General features: G+C 54.0%; 1 protein-coding gene across 1 annotated transcript; it reads left to right on the top strand.

Annotated features, from left to right (window-relative positions):
• The first annotated feature begins 638 nt into the window (after nucleotides 1–638).
• Nucleotides 639–14,490, top strand: LOC132320351 (electroneutral sodium bicarbonate exchanger 1-like). The gene is made up of 24 exons (XM_059832632.1): nucleotides 639–659; nucleotides 3,055–3,136; nucleotides 3,841–3,969; nucleotides 4,418–4,553; nucleotides 4,767–4,927; nucleotides 5,032–5,211; nucleotides 5,380–5,468; nucleotides 5,601–5,758; nucleotides 6,128–6,215; nucleotides 6,721–6,867; nucleotides 7,047–7,138; nucleotides 7,493–7,667; nucleotides 7,804–7,937; nucleotides 8,555–8,800; nucleotides 8,903–9,008; nucleotides 9,362–9,523; nucleotides 10,209–10,322; nucleotides 10,671–10,832; nucleotides 11,421–11,672; nucleotides 12,312–12,380; nucleotides 12,928–13,101; nucleotides 13,201–13,338; nucleotides 13,782–13,882; nucleotides 14,403–14,490. Exons 1-24 carry the CDS (start codon nucleotides 639–641, stop codon nucleotides 14,488–14,490), a joined length of 3,204 nt encoding a protein of 1,067 aa, XP_059688615.1.
• Nucleotides 14,491–16,251: the final 1,761 nt, after the last annotated feature.

The following is a 16,251-nucleotide window of genomic DNA, read 5'->3' on the forward strand; positions in this document are numbered from 1 at the left end:
CCCTCCTGCCATCGGCTTGTCCCATCCTCTGCGGGAGCCTGTTCGTGCATGAAGCCAACCCCAAATGCCAAGGGCAAGTTGTTGCTCCTTGCAAATGGGTGGGGAAAAGAAACTACAGAATTGCTCTGTAAGGAAGAAAGGGGTACATCCCCAAGCAGGGCCAAAATCAGACGGCTTTTACGGGATGGGGTTTTGCAAGCTGTAGGTTGACTTTTGCCAGCGTGGCATGGTGACTGTCGGAGGGGACAGCTGCTGTCCTGCAGCGCCGCGGGAGCGGTTCCCGAGAAAAGGGAGGCGGAAGCAGCTGAAGGAGTTGAAGCCTTAGGCCGCAAGAGCTGAGCAGCTCCGGGTATTCCAAAGTATTTTTCCAACCGTGTCCCCGCCTGGCCAGGGAAGTCAGTGGAGGAGGTGGTGCGTCTGGCTCCCTCTGTATAGTGTGCTGGAGGTGAGGAAAGGATTAAGGAAGAGAGAGGTCAGAGGAAGGAGGAGGGGAGTGTGTGTGGGGCTGTGCTGAGGGTGGGGTTTGGAGTAAGTGGAGGGAGAGGCTGGGGAAGAGCCCCAGGCCGGAGCTGGAAGCCAAGGGAAGGTGATGTCCCTCTGGGAGAATTAAGGGCTCGGCCTCGGGGTTGGACCTGGGGATGGGGTGCTGGGTGGTACAGGTATAATTGGGGGGCATGAGTGGGGGTAGGGGTCCCTCTCCGGAGGCAGCCAGCTCGAGCTGTCACCCGAGAACTCCTCAAAGAGGGATGGGAAACCTTCCCTGGGACTCTGCCTTCTCAGCGGGATCCCAGGGTCGGCCCCTGTTAGGGTGGCCGGCGTGGGTAAATCCCTAAGAGTGGTGAAGGTGCCTTCCGAGTGCCGCTTGGTGTTGGAGGCGAAGCTTTGGGTGCTTTGGGATTCGTACGACTGCCATCTGCTCAGGAGGGAAGGATGGGGGGAGAAAAGGTGGTTTAATGCACATGGTGGCATCTGGCAGCCTCCCTGCAGGAGGTGGCCAGGGCAGGGGCTGTGTCCTGCAAAGTACTTCACTGTGTGGAGCATCCTCCAGAAAAGCCGTAATAAATCCATAGAAATAATTTTGGGTTTCAGGGGGTCTGCCAAGCCCGGCCAGGCTTGTTCCTGACATCAGGTATATGCACTATCCCGTCCCATATCATTTGCCCGACGTCTTGCTCGGCTGCGGTGGGTTCGTGCCTCCGCCCTGGTCCCTGCTTGCTGCTCCTGGGAGGGAGCGTGGTGCTGCCCCGAGGTTTCGCTCAACCTCCTCCAGCTCCAGGATGGAGAGCTGATGTTGAGGTTCACGGCAGAAGGTCCCCAAAGGCTTTTCCTGCCACGCAGCCGCCAGCGTGGAGTGGGGCTCAGCACCGTGCCCGAAGCATGGCCCCCTCCTGACTCTGCCCCGCCACGTCCCCGTGCAGCCCGTCTCTGGGCTGAGACAGCCGAGAAATCCTGGGGGGGACATGGCAATGTCCCTGCGTGGGCTGGTAGAGAGCCAGAAGGGAGCTCGTCTGGACAAATACAGAAGAACGAGGCACATTGTAATAGTGAGGCTGCCCAATCGTCACCCTTTATTTGCTGAAAACCAGACTGCTGGGTGCCTGTCAGCAAGCACTCATTACTCTGGTTTGATTTCTTCAGAGATTGGTAGTACAGAAGGGAGGAAAAGGCACTCACCTTCTGCAAAGAGAACCGTTCCCCGAAAAGCCGGACCTTCCTCCTTTGCTCCAGTGATTTCCGATTTCAGTTTTACAAGCAATTACTGCTTTCAGCCTCCCAACAAAAGCAGCTTCGAAGCAGCCAACCGGAGCTTTGTGCTTAGGAAATAGTGCTAAGCGGAACAACTCTGGCTGCTCCAAAACTCCAAAGTGAGCGATGCAAAGCTCGGCATCCCCTTGCCCAGCCCAGTTTTGACAATGTGATGTTTTGCAGGCACCTGTCAGCAGCGGAGAAGGACGGAGAGGGAAGGCAAAGCGTTTGCAAGTGCTGGTGCCCATGCTGGGATGGGATAAACTGCTTTCCGGAGGCTTCTCCCCTTCCTGCTCCATCCCATCCCAAGGCCACAGGTCCGCAACCCCACAGCTCTACGAAACCCTTAACTCCTCCAGCAATTTCCTCAACAAAATAAGCGCTCCGAGTCCATTTGAGTGGCCTAACCGGGACCGAGTGAGTTCTGAGCGGGGCCCTTTCCTTCGGTGGCATCTCCGCGCAAGGCTTGCCGCGATTTCGAGGATGCTGCAACAGAAGGGCCATGGGACGCTGAGAGCATCTTGCCGCAGAGCCGGAGGTGCTCACTTGTCCTGTTTCCTCCTATGTTTCCTCCTAATGCGTATTTTGCCCCGTAAGGCGTATTTTCCCCAAGGCTTTGCACCTCACTCCTATTTTGGCAGCTTGTGCTTTTAAATACACCCAAACGCTGCTTATGCCTTTTGGCCCAGCAGGATGCGGCATTTACACCCCTTTTCTCTATTCCGGCTAGTTTTTGCCCAAAACAGAGCTGGTTTCTCCCCATCCACTAAGTTTTCCAAGCGGGAAGAGTCCTGGGGTGCGTGGCTTTAAATAACTGCCTGGATACGCATCACCGATTGTGATGCCATAAACGGTCACTTGTTGTGTCTCTGGAGTTGGTGCACACTGGGTGCCACTGAGCTCCTCTCGGTGAGAGCTGTCCAGGTGTCCCGGGGGACTCTGGCCCCCTGATTGATCTGGAGGTTCAATTATCCCCCCAAACCGGTGACCGACGTGAGGATGAACCAGAACGGGGCTTACAAAATGACACTTCTGGAAGAGTTACAGGTAGCACAGCCGAAGGGCTGAGCATCCCCCAAACAGGGGGAAAACTCTCCCCGAAATCCCATTGGCATTTCCCTGGAGGGCAGAAGGATGGGCAGGGGGAGATGCTTTGCACTGGGGAGGGCTGCCAGGGGCAGGTTTAGCGTCCCTGGTCGCAGCACGGAGGCAAAACGGTATCTAAGAGAGAAGGAGACTTGCCGGCAGGACGCAAGGGAGCTCTAGACGCCCAGCCCCAACTTTTACCTTCTTCTCATTGCTAAACAGAGGCATGACGAGGAGGCACTGATTGACCAGGGGAGAAGGAGCAACGGTGCCAAGATTCACTATGAGAAGGAGGAGTTGGAAGGTGAGTCTCTGCTGAGATGCTGGTAGAGGGGCCACCAGCCCGGCGCCTTTTCCCGTTGCACAAAGTCCCTACAACGTCCCTCACTCGGTGTGACATCATGTGCAGCAAAACGTGCCATGCTTCTTAATAAAGCAGCACAGTTATTTTCACGTGTTTTAATATTACGGCTTTTCAACAGAGGGAAAAAGCCCCCGCGGAGGTCACGGTGTGAGCTTTAGCCATGGGGCTGGATAATTCACGGCTTGTTTACTCGCAGAGGCTGCTCCTGGCTTGGAGAGGTCTGGAGAATAATTGGACAGCTGCAGGCGCGAGGCTGTGCTTTTCTTCTTTTCTTCTGGAGTTCCTTATCATGGGACTGATTGGATCTTCTCTTGTCGCCTTGTGCCATACAAGGATTTTAAAAAGAATTCCCTTCTGTCACTGCTTAATGAGCAAGGCTGAGTGTTGGCCAGCCCAAGCTGGAATTTGAGAAGACGTTGGATGCTTTCAGGGCACTTTTGGGGGAGCCATCACTTGTTGTTGCTCTGTTGTTGCAAAGTTCGAGTAAAACAGGCTTGGAAAAAAGGAGAGGTCTGTGACATTCAGGGATCCAGTGAAAACAAAATTGGTGTTTCCTCCTGGGACGGCTGCACTGATTTAACCGTGGTGTCTGCGTCATCCATCTCCCCAATATCGCGAGTGATGCAAATGCTGCTTTTTTGCAGGCCACCGGACCCTGTACGCCGGCGTGCAGATGCCGCTGGTGGGGCAATGCCACCGGCATCACCGACCCCACAAGCAGAAGCATCGGGAACAGGAGGAGGACTGTGCCCCGACGGAGCAGGGCTACCACTGTAAGTCCCGCCACCCCGTTCACTAAACTCCTTGGGGCTACATGGGCGCTGGGGTCTTCTGCAAGCAGGTCCATGTGGCTAGTTTGAGTGACTTGCTGTTCTTCCGAGGGAAAGTGGCATTATTTAACAAGACCCTCTTTTTCAAAACTTTCATCTTTTTTTTTTGAGGTAGTTAAATGTATAATGGATTTAGGCTCATCTTCCTCAGCGGGATGCCTGCTTTAAAAATGGAAATGTGGGGAAGGAAAGCTGCCCATCCTTGTGCAGGGGTGGAATAGATGCTTCTCCTTCTCCGTGGCTCTGTGCAAGCCCCAACAGAGCCAGGGGAGAGGGGCCGGCCCAATATTTGTGGCTGAACTGGTGCCGATCTGATGCCCGCTTTGCATGTGAGCGTGATGGGCCATATTCGAGCGTGGTAACGGGACGGGTCTCTGTGTTCTGCCCCCAGGCACCCCGTCCCAGCGGGTGCAGTTCATCCTCAGGACCAAGGAGGACGAGCAGCATGTCCCTCACGCCTTGTTCACCGAGCTGGATGAGATCTGCGTGAAAGAGGGCGAAGATGCCGAGTGGAAGGAAACGGCAAGGTAAATCCCTGCTGCCGGCTGTGGTGGGAGAGGAGTCCCTGCGCCAGCAGTGCACGCGGGCTCTGCTATCCGCTCCGCAGGACGCGAAGCTTTTGCAGCTGCAGGTGCTGATGCGAGGAGCCATCTCCTCTTGCTACCTGTAGCTCTGTTAAAGGGGTTGGAGAGCTGGGGCTGTTTCCTTGCAATGGGGCTGACAGCACCCGATGTCCGCAGGTGGCTGAAGTTTGAGGAGGACGTGGAAGACGGCGGCGAGCGCTGGAGCAAGCCCTATGTGGCCACGCTGTCCTTGCACAGCCTCTTTGAGCTGAGGAGCTGCATCATCAATGGCACGGTGCTGCTGGACATTAGTGCCAACAGCATCAAAGAGATCGCAGGTACTGTGGGTGCCGCGTCCCTCCGGGAACGGTCGAGCTTGGCTCGCCGCTGTGCCCTTCCTTCACAGATCAAACCCTGCCTCATTTTCCTGTGCCATGCTCAGATCTGATCCTGGGCCAGCAAGAACAGCTCACGGAGTTTGACGAGCGCACGCGGGCAAAAATTGGAGAAGTTCTTTTGAAGAAGCACCACCATCAGAACGAGAAGAAAAGAAACAACCTTCTCCGCTCGTTTGCTGATGTGAGCAAGAAGGGGTCGGACCTGCACCTCCTCGACAAGCCAGGTGAGGGTTCCTGCAGGGCTTTGGCACCCGGTGAAGGTTTCTGCAGGGCTTTGGCAGCAGATGAGGGTTTCTGCAGGGCTTTGGCCCCATTAGGTTTGTCCTAGCAAAGGAGAAGCATCCCAATTGCTCCTTGTCCGTCTTTCTGAGTGTCTTTCTTTTTTCTACCAGCTCAAACACTTACCCCTCATCCTTCTCCCACCACTGTGGAAGCTAAAAATGGGGTGAACCATGAGACCAGCACAACGGATTTAAGCAAGGTGAGACACTCATAGCTTTCTTAGGCCTTCAGGGCCGAATTTGCTGTTGCAACCTTGGCTGCAGAGGGAGCTGCAGGGTGCTGTGGGCTTTGCTTTTGGGGTAATTGCCTGAAAATGGCTTGTTGTGCCCAGGCGGAGCTGCACTTCATGAAGAAAATTCCCAGCGGGGCTGAAGCGTCCAACGTGCTCGTAGGAGAGCTGGATTTCCTTCGCCAGCCCATCATGGCATTTGTCCGCCTGACCCCGGCTGTCCTCCTCTCGGGCATGACGGAAGTTCCCATCCCAACAAGGTCTGAACGAGAAGCACAAAGTTTTTATTTCAAACCCCCCCAACAAAACATCAGATGGCATGCACCAGTTTGGCATCCCAAGGGAACAAGGCCAGCGGGAGCCAGCACGTTTCTGCCAGCCACGTCTCCTTGCCTTCATTTCCCCCTTCCCTGCTGTAGCTTTTAAACCCATTGGCCAACGTGAATGAGAGTTGGCCCCAAAATGAAATTTGCGATGGGTTTTGATGAATTTCCAATTCATCACCGGAGTCGGTGAGCCTCCGTGTCCCCTCTCGAGCCGTGCTCTGGGCTGGGAGCTGCCAGGGATTTCCTTGGGTGCTCTTTGAGCCATGACACGTTCGTCTCTCTCCTTTTGTTTGTCTTGCCCAGGTTCCTGTTTGTTTTGCTTGGACCAGAAGGAAAAGCCCATCAGTACCATGAGATCGGCAGGTCCATGGCTACTATCATGACGGATGAGGTGCGACGTGAGAAGGGATATCTCTGGGTCATTTTTGGCTTTCTTCACCTCTCCCTGTCTCTGTAGTAGTGAGGAAGAGCATTTGCTGTCCCCGCTGCCGGCAGCTCTCCAAATAGCCCACCCTTCGTTCGCACCCCAAAGCAAACACGCACGTTTGCATCACCCCACATCCTGGAGGCTGAAATCCCACCCGGGGTGCATCCTGCACCTCGTCCTTCTCCCCGGGGTCCCCAGCACGCTGTCCCCAGTGGTGGCATTGCCAGGGCCAGTAAAACTTGTCCTCTTTAAGCAACAGGCTGCGGTGTGCCATGGGGGATGGGGGGCCTCGTGGAGGAGAGGATTACAAGGAACACGATGGACAGATTTTTCCTTTTGGGGGAATACTTCCTGCCATTGCCAGCAGGAAATTTGGGGGAAATTATCTTGCGTTTAGCCAAGTGCTTATTGCACTGCTTAGGGCATGCGAGATGGGTTGTCCTCTGAGCAGGTTGTCTCCTACGGGCAGGTTTTCCATGACGTCGCCTATAAAGCCAAGAACCGGGCTGACCTCGTGGCCGGCATCGATGAGTTTCTGGATCAGGTCACGGTCTTGCCGCCTGGAGAGTGGGATCCATCGATCCGAATCGAGCCCCCGAAAAACGTCCCTTCGCAGGTGGGTGCTGCGGTGGAGGGAGGTGCGAGGGGGACGGGCAGGACGGCAGGCAGCTGGGGATGCTGTTCAGGGCTCCAGATTCACAAGGTCCCTGTTTGACACAGTCACATGGCCAGACCAGAAGCAAAACAAGCCAGTGGTTACAAAGAGCTGTCTTTCTCTTATTTCCATTTGAACAGGAAAAAAGGAAGATGCCAGGAGCTCTCGATGACAGTGCTTCTGACAGTGAGCCGGAGAAGCACAGCGGTCCTGAACTGGAGCGGACGGGAAGGTGCAAGCTTTGATAGTTTGGGGTGTTTTTTTTCTGCTTGCCTCCCAAATCTGAGCATGCACCTTGCCTTTGAGCAGGTTTTTGGGGTTTTTTGGTTCAGTGAAGGGGCTCCACATGCCCAGCTGGGTCCCTGGGCTGGGCAGGTGGGAGATGTGGGCAGCTGGGCTCAGCCACAGCATCAGTGCACACAGGGCATTTTGGCGTGCCTCAGTTTCTAGTGGGTGTAAAAAGGGAGAAGGAGACGGCTTCTTTTCAGCACTGAAAATTACTCCATGCTTGTGATTGCCCTTCTGCAGCCAAGAAAAGTCCATGTGGTCTTGCAGGAGAACTGTCTCTATTTTGTCCTTCTTCCAGGCTCTTTGGAGGTTTGATCCTGGATGTGAAGCGAAAAGCCCCGTGGTTCTGGAGCGACTTTCGGGATGGTCTGAGGCTGCAGTGTCTGGCGTCCTTCCTCTTCCTCTACTGTGCCTGCATGTCCCCTGTCATCACCTTCGGGGGACTGCTGGGGGAGGCGACCGATGGCCACATAGTGAGCAGCTCTCTCTGTTGGGTGGCACGGGGGAGGATAAAACTCATGCAAAAGTCCTTGCTGCAGTGAGTTTGCTCTGGGTTTTTTTTCCCCCTAATGCTTTCTGTACTCACTGCTGCCTCTCTTCCCCGGACAGAGTGCCATGGAGTCGCTGCTGGGCGCCTCCATGACCGGCGTGGTGTTTTCCCTCTTTGCTGGCCAACCTCTCACCATCCTCGGCAGCACCGGACCCGTGCTCGTCTTTGAGAAGATCCTCTACAAATTCTGCAAGTAAGGCTGGTTGCTGCGGCCGGGTGCTGTGAGAGCCTTCAGAAGGCAGCGGGGATGGAGAAAAGATGTTTGTCTTTCATTTCTCTCAGCGGCAGTTGTTCGATTGAAGTTGTCTTGTGTGTCACAGATGCTGCACGCTGCTGCTTTAGTATGCGATGGTGCGAGAGCCCTGGCTCTCTGAAGGATGGATGGGGTCATTTGGGGGTTTTAGGCTTAAAGCGAAGCAGCTGGAGGAGGAGAAACCACAAGGATGTGGATGCCCAAGATGGGCTGCACAAGGAAGAGGAGACAAATCACTCTGGTTTGGGAATGGGGGAAGATTTGCTTCCCTCTGAGTACAAAACAAGGCACTTCTTAGCCTGATTGTTGCTGGAAGTGGAAATACAGTTTGCTCAGGTAGCCAAATAGTCTACTGCTGAAATGTTGTGAGTTTGGATGATTTCATTGAAAAAGTAGGAGTTTTTCATGTGAAATGGGTATTTTCCATGACAGTCCTTCTGCTGTGATGACTTCGATGTGAGATGAACCACCCTTATTGCAATTTAAATTTATCATTAAGCCCCAACTTGGAGCCTCTTGCTGGCCTTTCCACCCTTGGTTTTATTTTGGTTTCCCAGGGAGTACACGCTCTCCTATCTCTCTCTGCGGGCATGCATCGGGCTGTGGACCGCCTTCTTCTGCATCGTGCTGGTGGCCACCGACGCCAGCTCTTTGGTGTGCTACATCACCCGCTTCACCGAAGAAGCCTTCGCCTCCCTCATCTGCCTCATCTTCATCTACGAGGCTCTAGAGAAGCTGAGTCACCTGCGGGAGACCTACCCTGTGCACATGCACAGCCAGCTCGACTTCCTCACCATCGACTAGTGGGTTTTTTCCTCCTAAAACGCCCCTGCCCCTTGGCAGGAGCTCAGGGCTGCACCTGCATCGCCTCTCCCTTACCCGTGTCTTGGCTTCTCTCCTCCCAGCTGTAAGTGTGAGGCACCGACGCATCCCAGCAATGAAACCCTGCGTTTCTGGGAGAGCAACAAGATCAACGTGTCTGGCATCGCCTGGGAAAACCTCACGGTGACCGTAAGTGCCCCGAGCCACTGCTTCCTCGTGCCGCGGCCACGGGGTCCAGGGGCATTCGCGTGGTGCGCAAGTCGGAGCCCTTCAGGTGGTGATGGGCTTCCAGCTGTGCTAGTGCTGCTCTGAAAAGTCATTGCTTACATCTAATGGGTGGTTTTAACCCGCTTGGTCCTGGGAAGGAGAGTCCACCTTGTCCAGTCCACCTTGTGCCCAACATCGTGGGTAATAACTGTCTGCCTCCTCAACGCGGTGGCAGGACAATATTTCTGACCGGCAGCAGAAATAACCCCCTCGTTATGCAAGGTTTCCTTGCCGCACGTGCACTGCCTTTGTGTCCTGATGCTCTGTTTCTCCAGGAATGTCGGTATTTGCATGGAGAGTTTCAAGGACCTGCCTGTGGACCCAATGGCCCCTACACGCCTGACGTCCTGTTCTGGTGCTGCATCCTCTTCTTCTCCACCTTTGTGCTGTCGAGCTTACTGAAGAAGTTTAAGACCAGCCGATACTTCCCAACCAGAGTAGGTAGAAGACGGTGGCCAGCAGCAGTCTCCACGCTCATTTCCCAAAATGGCTTTCCTGGAGCACTAAGCAGTATTTGCCACCACTCGGTCGAGCTGGGAAACGTTGACCTTGAAGGCCAAGCTCTCCATCAGCGTGGACGTCCCTCACTCATTTCCATGAGCGCAAAAGGATCGTAGCATTTCCCACCTGCCTGGCGACCTGTCCTGGAGCCATCTCTTGCTCAGGCAGTGGGAAATCAGGTCTTCCACAGTTACTTTTTTTCACCTTCTGTGCATTATGTGCTCAAGGGGAAGGCTGATTCAGCTGAGGAGCTGCCATAGCAAACGACACTATTTCTTCCTTTTGAGGAGCAAATGATGCCTCAGTGCCTTATTCCCGTTTTAGCTGTGAGCGTGGCTGTCGTGGCAGACATCTGCTTCCTTCTTTTGTAATTTTATTTTTTTTTTTAAGGTTTCAACTAAGACAACCCTTTTCCACCTAATTAAACATTTTGTATTGCCTGGCACCAGATCTCACAGGCACAAACACAGCAACGGTATCTAACCAAGGGATTGGGCTGCATGTCCTCAGCATGGAGGGGTTTTGTTAACCGGTCTTAATGGCGTTGACGTCCCTCACTTTTCCATGTCATGTTGTGGCCCCCTTTGCGACGCCCCCTTCAGCTCTGGTTTCTTGCCCCAGGTACGGTCCACAGTAAGCGACTTTGCTGTTTTCCTCACCATCGTCGTCATGGTGCTCACGGACTTCATGATTGGGATCCCATCACCGAAGCTCCACGTCCCCCATATGTTCAAGGTAACGGGGTGTTTTGGCAGGGAGCTGGTTTCAGCCCTTGGGGATGCCACAAGGTGATGCCGGGGCAGGACAGGGCTGAGTCCGGAGGAGATGCTGGTGGTGCGACCATCTCCTCTTCTGCCTCCAAGCGCATTGTTTCCTTCGGGAAAGGAGAAGACAGCCCCAAAACTAGATACCTCCAGGAGAAGTATCTGTAGGTGCTTGCAAAGAGGGCAGCGGCAGTGCTGAACCCCAGGGTGACGTGAAGCCAGGGCTGGGAGGTGCTCTGACATGGGAATGGAGGGGAAAAGCAAAGCCAGTGAGGTGGCTGGGCTGGGAGATGATGCTGATGTGTGTGCTCTGTTGCAGCCTACCAGAGACGACCGCGGGTGGTTCATCAACCCCGTAGGACCCAACCCTTGGTGGACGGTGTTGGCTGCGCTCATCCCAGCTCTGCTCTGCACCATCTTGATCTTCATGGACCAGCAGATCACTGCTGTTATTGTGAACAGGAAGGAGCACAGGCTGAAGGTAAGGGGCTGCAAGAGATGAGCCCATCCCCAACTCACTCCGGGCTGCAGGCACGGGGAGAAGCTCCTATTCCAAATGCTTTGGGAAGGCATTGGTTTGGGAAAACGTCAGGCTGCGTGGCAGGATGCTCTCCTGCATTAATGATGACACAGGGAGCAAACGACAGGGAGTTCAGATGAGCAGCCTTTCAGAGGAGCAAATTAATCTTGGAGCAATAGAGAAGCGTGGTTTTGTTTTAAAACGTCAGCAGTGGATGGGGGATCGAATTGTGTTGACGCGCTGCCAGGGATAACTCAGAGTCACATCCTACTTGCAAGTGGTGGAAATTTCTTTATGAAGGAAAAAACCCGGTCTTTTTTTTTTCTTTTGAGAAGTAGCTATCGCACAACCAAATCCACTTTGTCTGAACTGCCACCTTTTCATGCAAGGGGCTTGCACAAAGAGCAGATACCTCCTTATTTGTTTCCGAGGCGTGTTTTAAATTCTCAAGAAGTTGACTTGCGCTCTAGCGGGGTTTGAGCCTGACTTGCGACGTTGTCCTTGCTCTTGTGCTGTGGGACGCTCATCTCCTTGTTTTGCTTCCCGCAGAAAGGATGTGGGTACCACCTGGACCTTTTCATGGTGGCCGTGATGCTCGGGGTGTGCTCCGTGATGGGGCTGCCCTGGTTTGTGGCTGCCACCGTCCTGTCCATCACCCACGTGAATAGCCTCAAAGTCGAGTCTGAGTGCGCAGCTCCAGGAGAACAACCCAAGTTTCTGGGGATACGAGAGCAGAGAGTCACTGGCTCCATGATCTTTGTGCTCATGGGCTGCTCTGTCTTCTTCACTTCTGTGTTAAAGGTAAGAGGAAAATGCAAAACACCCAACAGCCACGAGCTTTTTGGAGGTTACCCAAAACCAGTCCCCTCTCTCCAGGCCCGAGCAGCTGTGGAGCGGAGGAGGAGGTGATCCCAAACCTTGGGGCTTGACCCACAGTGGGAAGCAGCCTCCTCGCTTACGCTTTCCAGCCGTTCAGCACGTTATCGATGGCAATTTGCTCCCCCAAATGCCTCAGCACAGCCGTTCCAGTAGCTAAACACACTGAAATCATCTCCATGGGCTTCCTTGCGTGTTCCTCCCACAAGATAATCTCCTCGCTAGGCTAAGAGGAGGCACGTCGCTTTTGCTTGTTGCTACAAGAATAAGGAGAAAGGTTTTTCTACCGTCACAGAACGTGGCATATGGTAGCATGGTCGCCTGTTTTCCTCCAACCTTTCTGGAAGATAGGATTCTGCTGATGAAAGATAACTCCAACGGTCAGCCTAAAGCAGAGCGTTAGCTCACTCGCAGGCACAAAAGCTCTGCTGGTTAAAATCCGACACGTCTCTAACCCTGTGGAAACTGGAAAGCTGTAGGCAATTTGAGGCAGTGCCTGTAGAAGAGAGTGGTACTACTGAAAATGCAATTTAAAAAAATAAATGATTGCATTCTTTCTTTCAGTTTATACCAATGCCTGTGCTTTACGGCGTCTTTCTCTACATGGGCGTGTCGTCGCTCGGAGAAATTCAGGTACGGACTTTTTTACAGCGTGCAGCATGTCCGCTGCCTGGTATTTCATCTCCGTAGAAGCAGGAAAAAAGCAGCGGCATGGGAAAAAAACCTCTCGGAAAGCAAGCAATGAAAATATTTTGTGTACGAAAAAGATTGGAGGAGGCACAGGAGGTCTATAGGGCTGGGAGGACCGGGCAAGTTGAGCGCTCCCTGTTTAAACACAGGTTAGGGCAGGCCAGTGTTTGGTTAGGTGAAAATGGGGGAGTTGAGTGCACAGGGAAGGCAATTTCTACCACTGGTGGAAATCCTTGCTGGGGGATTCAGTGGGCCAAGACAAGCTAATCATAGAATAACGTGGCATAATTGCACGTGGGTGGGCAGCTCTCACGGGCAAGCTGGTTTCTAGCTGGAGCGAAGGGAAAATGGGTGCTGCTCCCAGGAGGAGCATAGTGGGATCCACGGTTTCTCATGGCGAGCGAGATCCTGAAAACTCCCTCCACGTCTCAAGAGGGCCAGAAGCTTTCCGCAGTCCCAAGGTGGCAACTTTTCCACTTTGACTTTGCAGTTCTTCGATCGCTTGAAGCTGTTTTGGATGCCGGCGAAACACCAGCCGGATTTCATCTACCTGCGGCACGTCCCCTTGCGAAAGGTGCACTTCTTCACCGTGATCCAGCTGATCTGCCTCATCCTGCTCTGGGCCATCAAGGTGTCCCGTGCCGCCATCGTCTTTCCCATGATGGTAAGAGGCGGTGCCGCTCGGCACAGGGATGTTTGCCGCGTTGGAGTGAGATGTAGCACCACCTCTGGCCTCACCGCATCTTCCCTCTATTTCGTGCAGGTCTTGGCTCTTGTATTTGTCCGGAAAGCCATGGATTTCTGCTTCTCAAAGCGAGAGCTCAGCTTCCTGGATGACCTTATGCCAGAGAGCAAGAAGAAGAAGTTGGACGGTGCCAAAAACGAAGCCAATGAAGAAGAGGTAACGCTTGCTGGGCGCTCGGGGCTGGACATCTCCCTCGGGCTGTGAGATTGCCTGTTTCTAGCACAGCTTGTCTTTACATGTTGGGGCAAGATCAGAACTCAAAAGAAACAGATCCTAATAGCCTGGATCCCACATCTTAACCTTTTTTTTCCCTGAATGAGCAGTGAGCTTAACACTTGAATAGAGGTATAATTTTTTAAATGAGTCATTTATAATAACAGATGATGATGATGATGATGATGGAAAGATTGGCTCGTAACAGTGTTTTTAACCCCCCCCCCAAAAAATTCAGAGTGAAAGGTCTTTACCCTGCTGCGCTAATAGCTAAAGGTGCCACGAGTCAGAAGGAGAGGGCAGCATGCAATGTTTTTGCTGGGTGTTCAGGTTTTTTCCACTTGGATCCAAGACAGAGAACTTGATTTGTCCCTTTTTTCCATCAGGAGTCCCCGAAAATGATGGAAGCTGCTGCTGCTGCCGGTTCAGTTCTGCTGAAACTGGGCAAGACCAGCAACCTGGATACACCAAAGCAAAGCAGGGACAGGTAAAGCCCCACCAAGTGCCAGGACCCCCGGCAAGATTAGTTGGAAGGTGTTTGGCACAATTTTTTCCACTTGCATCTTTCTTGAGCGTCCCATAGAAAGCAGCAGTCAGCTTGGTGGGAAAATCACATCTACGGGCAGGGCTGCAGGAGGGGATCGCAGGGCTCTGCCTCCAAGCAGAGTGGCTGCACAACTCCCATCTGACCCCAAAAAGTCGCATCCTCAGTGACTTTAGGGTAGCTGGAGATCCTCATATGTAAAAACGAGGAGTTGCAGGCATGATCTGTACCAGCAGTGGCTTAGGAGCCCACTCCAGGGCTAAACGCCCGCAAGAGCCTTTGCACGGAGCTGTAGCTCTGCAGCTCTCAGGCTTGCCTCGCAAAACTCCTCATCCAGCAAAACCTGCCGTGCTTATGCTGAGCTTTGATTCTCGGGGCCCCGCTGTTCCTCTTGCTGATGCTAACGCACTTGGTGGCATCAGTTCCCATAGTCACGGATTGCTCTGTAAAATATTTATTGCAGGACTGATCCTTGCGAGATTAATATCTCGGAGGAAGTGTTGAAAACGAGCGTGTGGAAGGCTCTCACTATGAACACAGAAACAGTCTGAATCCGGGGAGGAAAGAGGTAAAGGACTGCATGTGAACGTGACCGTGCTCCTCTGCAAGCGACGGCGCATGCCTACAGTTTTCCCGTGCTTCGGCAGGCAGTACCGAGCAAACGGCCCGTCCCTGGGAACAGGCAGCGAGGACCGTGGCATGCAAACCAGCTCGTCACTGCCAGGGTGGTCCCACGAACAGGGTTGAACCAGCAGCAGCCGGCAGGTCTTCCACTGATGGTGCTCTCCCTCTTTTTGTCTTTTTTCCCCCCAGTTTTGCTATTTAGGAGCCTCGGCTTTGAAGGGGAGGAGTGAGAACGTGACTCAGGGACGTGCCAACGCAGAGACGGGGAGATACCGCTGTTTTCCAGTTGGAGGATTCCCATTAAAGCCATGTCGATGTTTTCAGTTCTCCTTGGTGTGCTTCAGGCATTCAGTATCTCTAGACCAGCAAACTGAGGTGTACGTGCCAGTCAATGGGAGTTCGGTGTCGTGAAGTTCCCGTGTGTACGTGCGTGTGGTGGTGTGGGTTTGTAGTGGTAGAGGGACTGCTGCCGCTTTATCATTCAGTGCTGTTTTCCTTCCTTTTACCTCCCTGGCACTCTGTAGTTTTTTCTTCTCCCCTGTCCTTGCAAAGTCTCTTCTCTCCCAGGGTGGGATGAGCCGGGAGGAAAGCGGCAAGATGCCTTTTCCTTCTCCCTTCCCCTGCCGCTGTGCAGGAAGAAGCTGTGAAGCAGAGATGGCTCTCGTGCTCTCTTGAGGTTTTGGGGCGGGGGGTCGTTGGGCTGTGGTGTCACCTCAGGCACATGCGGTCGAGTCGGCTGGCCGTGGAGCCTGGGAGGAGAGGACAAGCCAGAAGAAAAGGTCCCCTTGCAGCCCTGCATCTTGCTGTGGGCTCAGCACGTGCTCCAGGCTCTCGGCGTCTGCAACTGGTGCCTCGTGCCCAGCTGGGACGGGTGCACGAGCCCTCCTGCCATCGGCTTGTCCCATCCTCTGCGGGAGCCTGTTCGTGCATGAAGCCAACCCCAAATGCCAAGGGCAAGTTGTTGCTCCTTGCAAACGGGTGGGGAAAAGAAACTACAGAATTGCTCTGTAAGGAAGAAAGGGGTACATCCCCAAGCAGGGCCAAAATCAGACGGCTTTTACGGGATGGGGTTTTGCAAGCTGTAGGTTGACTTTTGCCAGCGTGGCATGGTGACTGTCGGAGGGGACAGCTGCTGTCCTGCAGCGCCGCGGGAGCGGTTCCCGAGAAAAGGGAGGCGGAAGCAGCTGAAGGAGTTGAAGCCTTAGGCCGCAAGAGCTGAGCAGCTCCGGGTATTCCAAAGTATTTTTCCAACCGTGTCCCCGCCTGGCCAGGGAAGTCAGTGGAGGAGGTGGTGCGTCTGGCTCCCTCTGTATAGTGTGCTGGAGGTGAGGAAAGGGTTAAGGAAGAGAGAGGTCAGAGGAAGGAGGAGGGGAGTGTCTGTGGGGCTGTGCTGAGGGTGGGGTTTGGAGTAAGTGGAGGGAGAGGCTGGGGAAGAGCCCCAGGCCGGAGCTGGAAGCCAAGGGAAGGTGATGTCCCTCTGGGAGAATTAAGGGCTCAGCCTCGGGGTTGGACCTGGGGATGGGGTGCTGGGTGGTACAGGTATAATTGGGGGGCATGAGTGGGGGTAGGGGTCCCTCTCCGGAGGCAGCCAGCTCGAGCTGTCACCCGAGAACTCCTCAAAGAGGGATGGGAAGCCTTCCCTGGGACTCTGCCTTCTCAGCGGGATCCCAGGGTCGGCCCCTGTTAGG

The sequence above is a fragment of the Gavia stellata genome, chromosome 35 (genome assembly GCF_030936135.1).
Source record: "Gavia stellata isolate bGavSte3 chromosome 35, bGavSte3.hap2, whole genome shotgun sequence".
NCBI lineage: Eukaryota > Metazoa > Chordata > Aves > Gaviiformes > Gaviidae > Gavia > Gavia stellata.

What these genes read in the sequence shown, in the direction of transcription:
- LOC132320351 (XM_059832632.1), top strand. Translation starts at nt 639, where the DNA reads ATGGGGTGCTGGGTGGTACAG. An exon ending in GCACCTCCTCGACAAGCCAG is followed by an intron (nt 5,212 to 5,379) that starts GTGAGGGTTCCT and finishes TTTTTCTACCAG; the next exon opens with CTCAAACACTTACCCCTCAT. An exon ending in AGGCGACCGATGGCCACATA is followed by an intron (nt 7,668 to 7,803) that starts GTGAGCAGCTCT and finishes TTCCCCGGACAG; the next exon opens with AGTGCCATGGAGTCGCTGCT.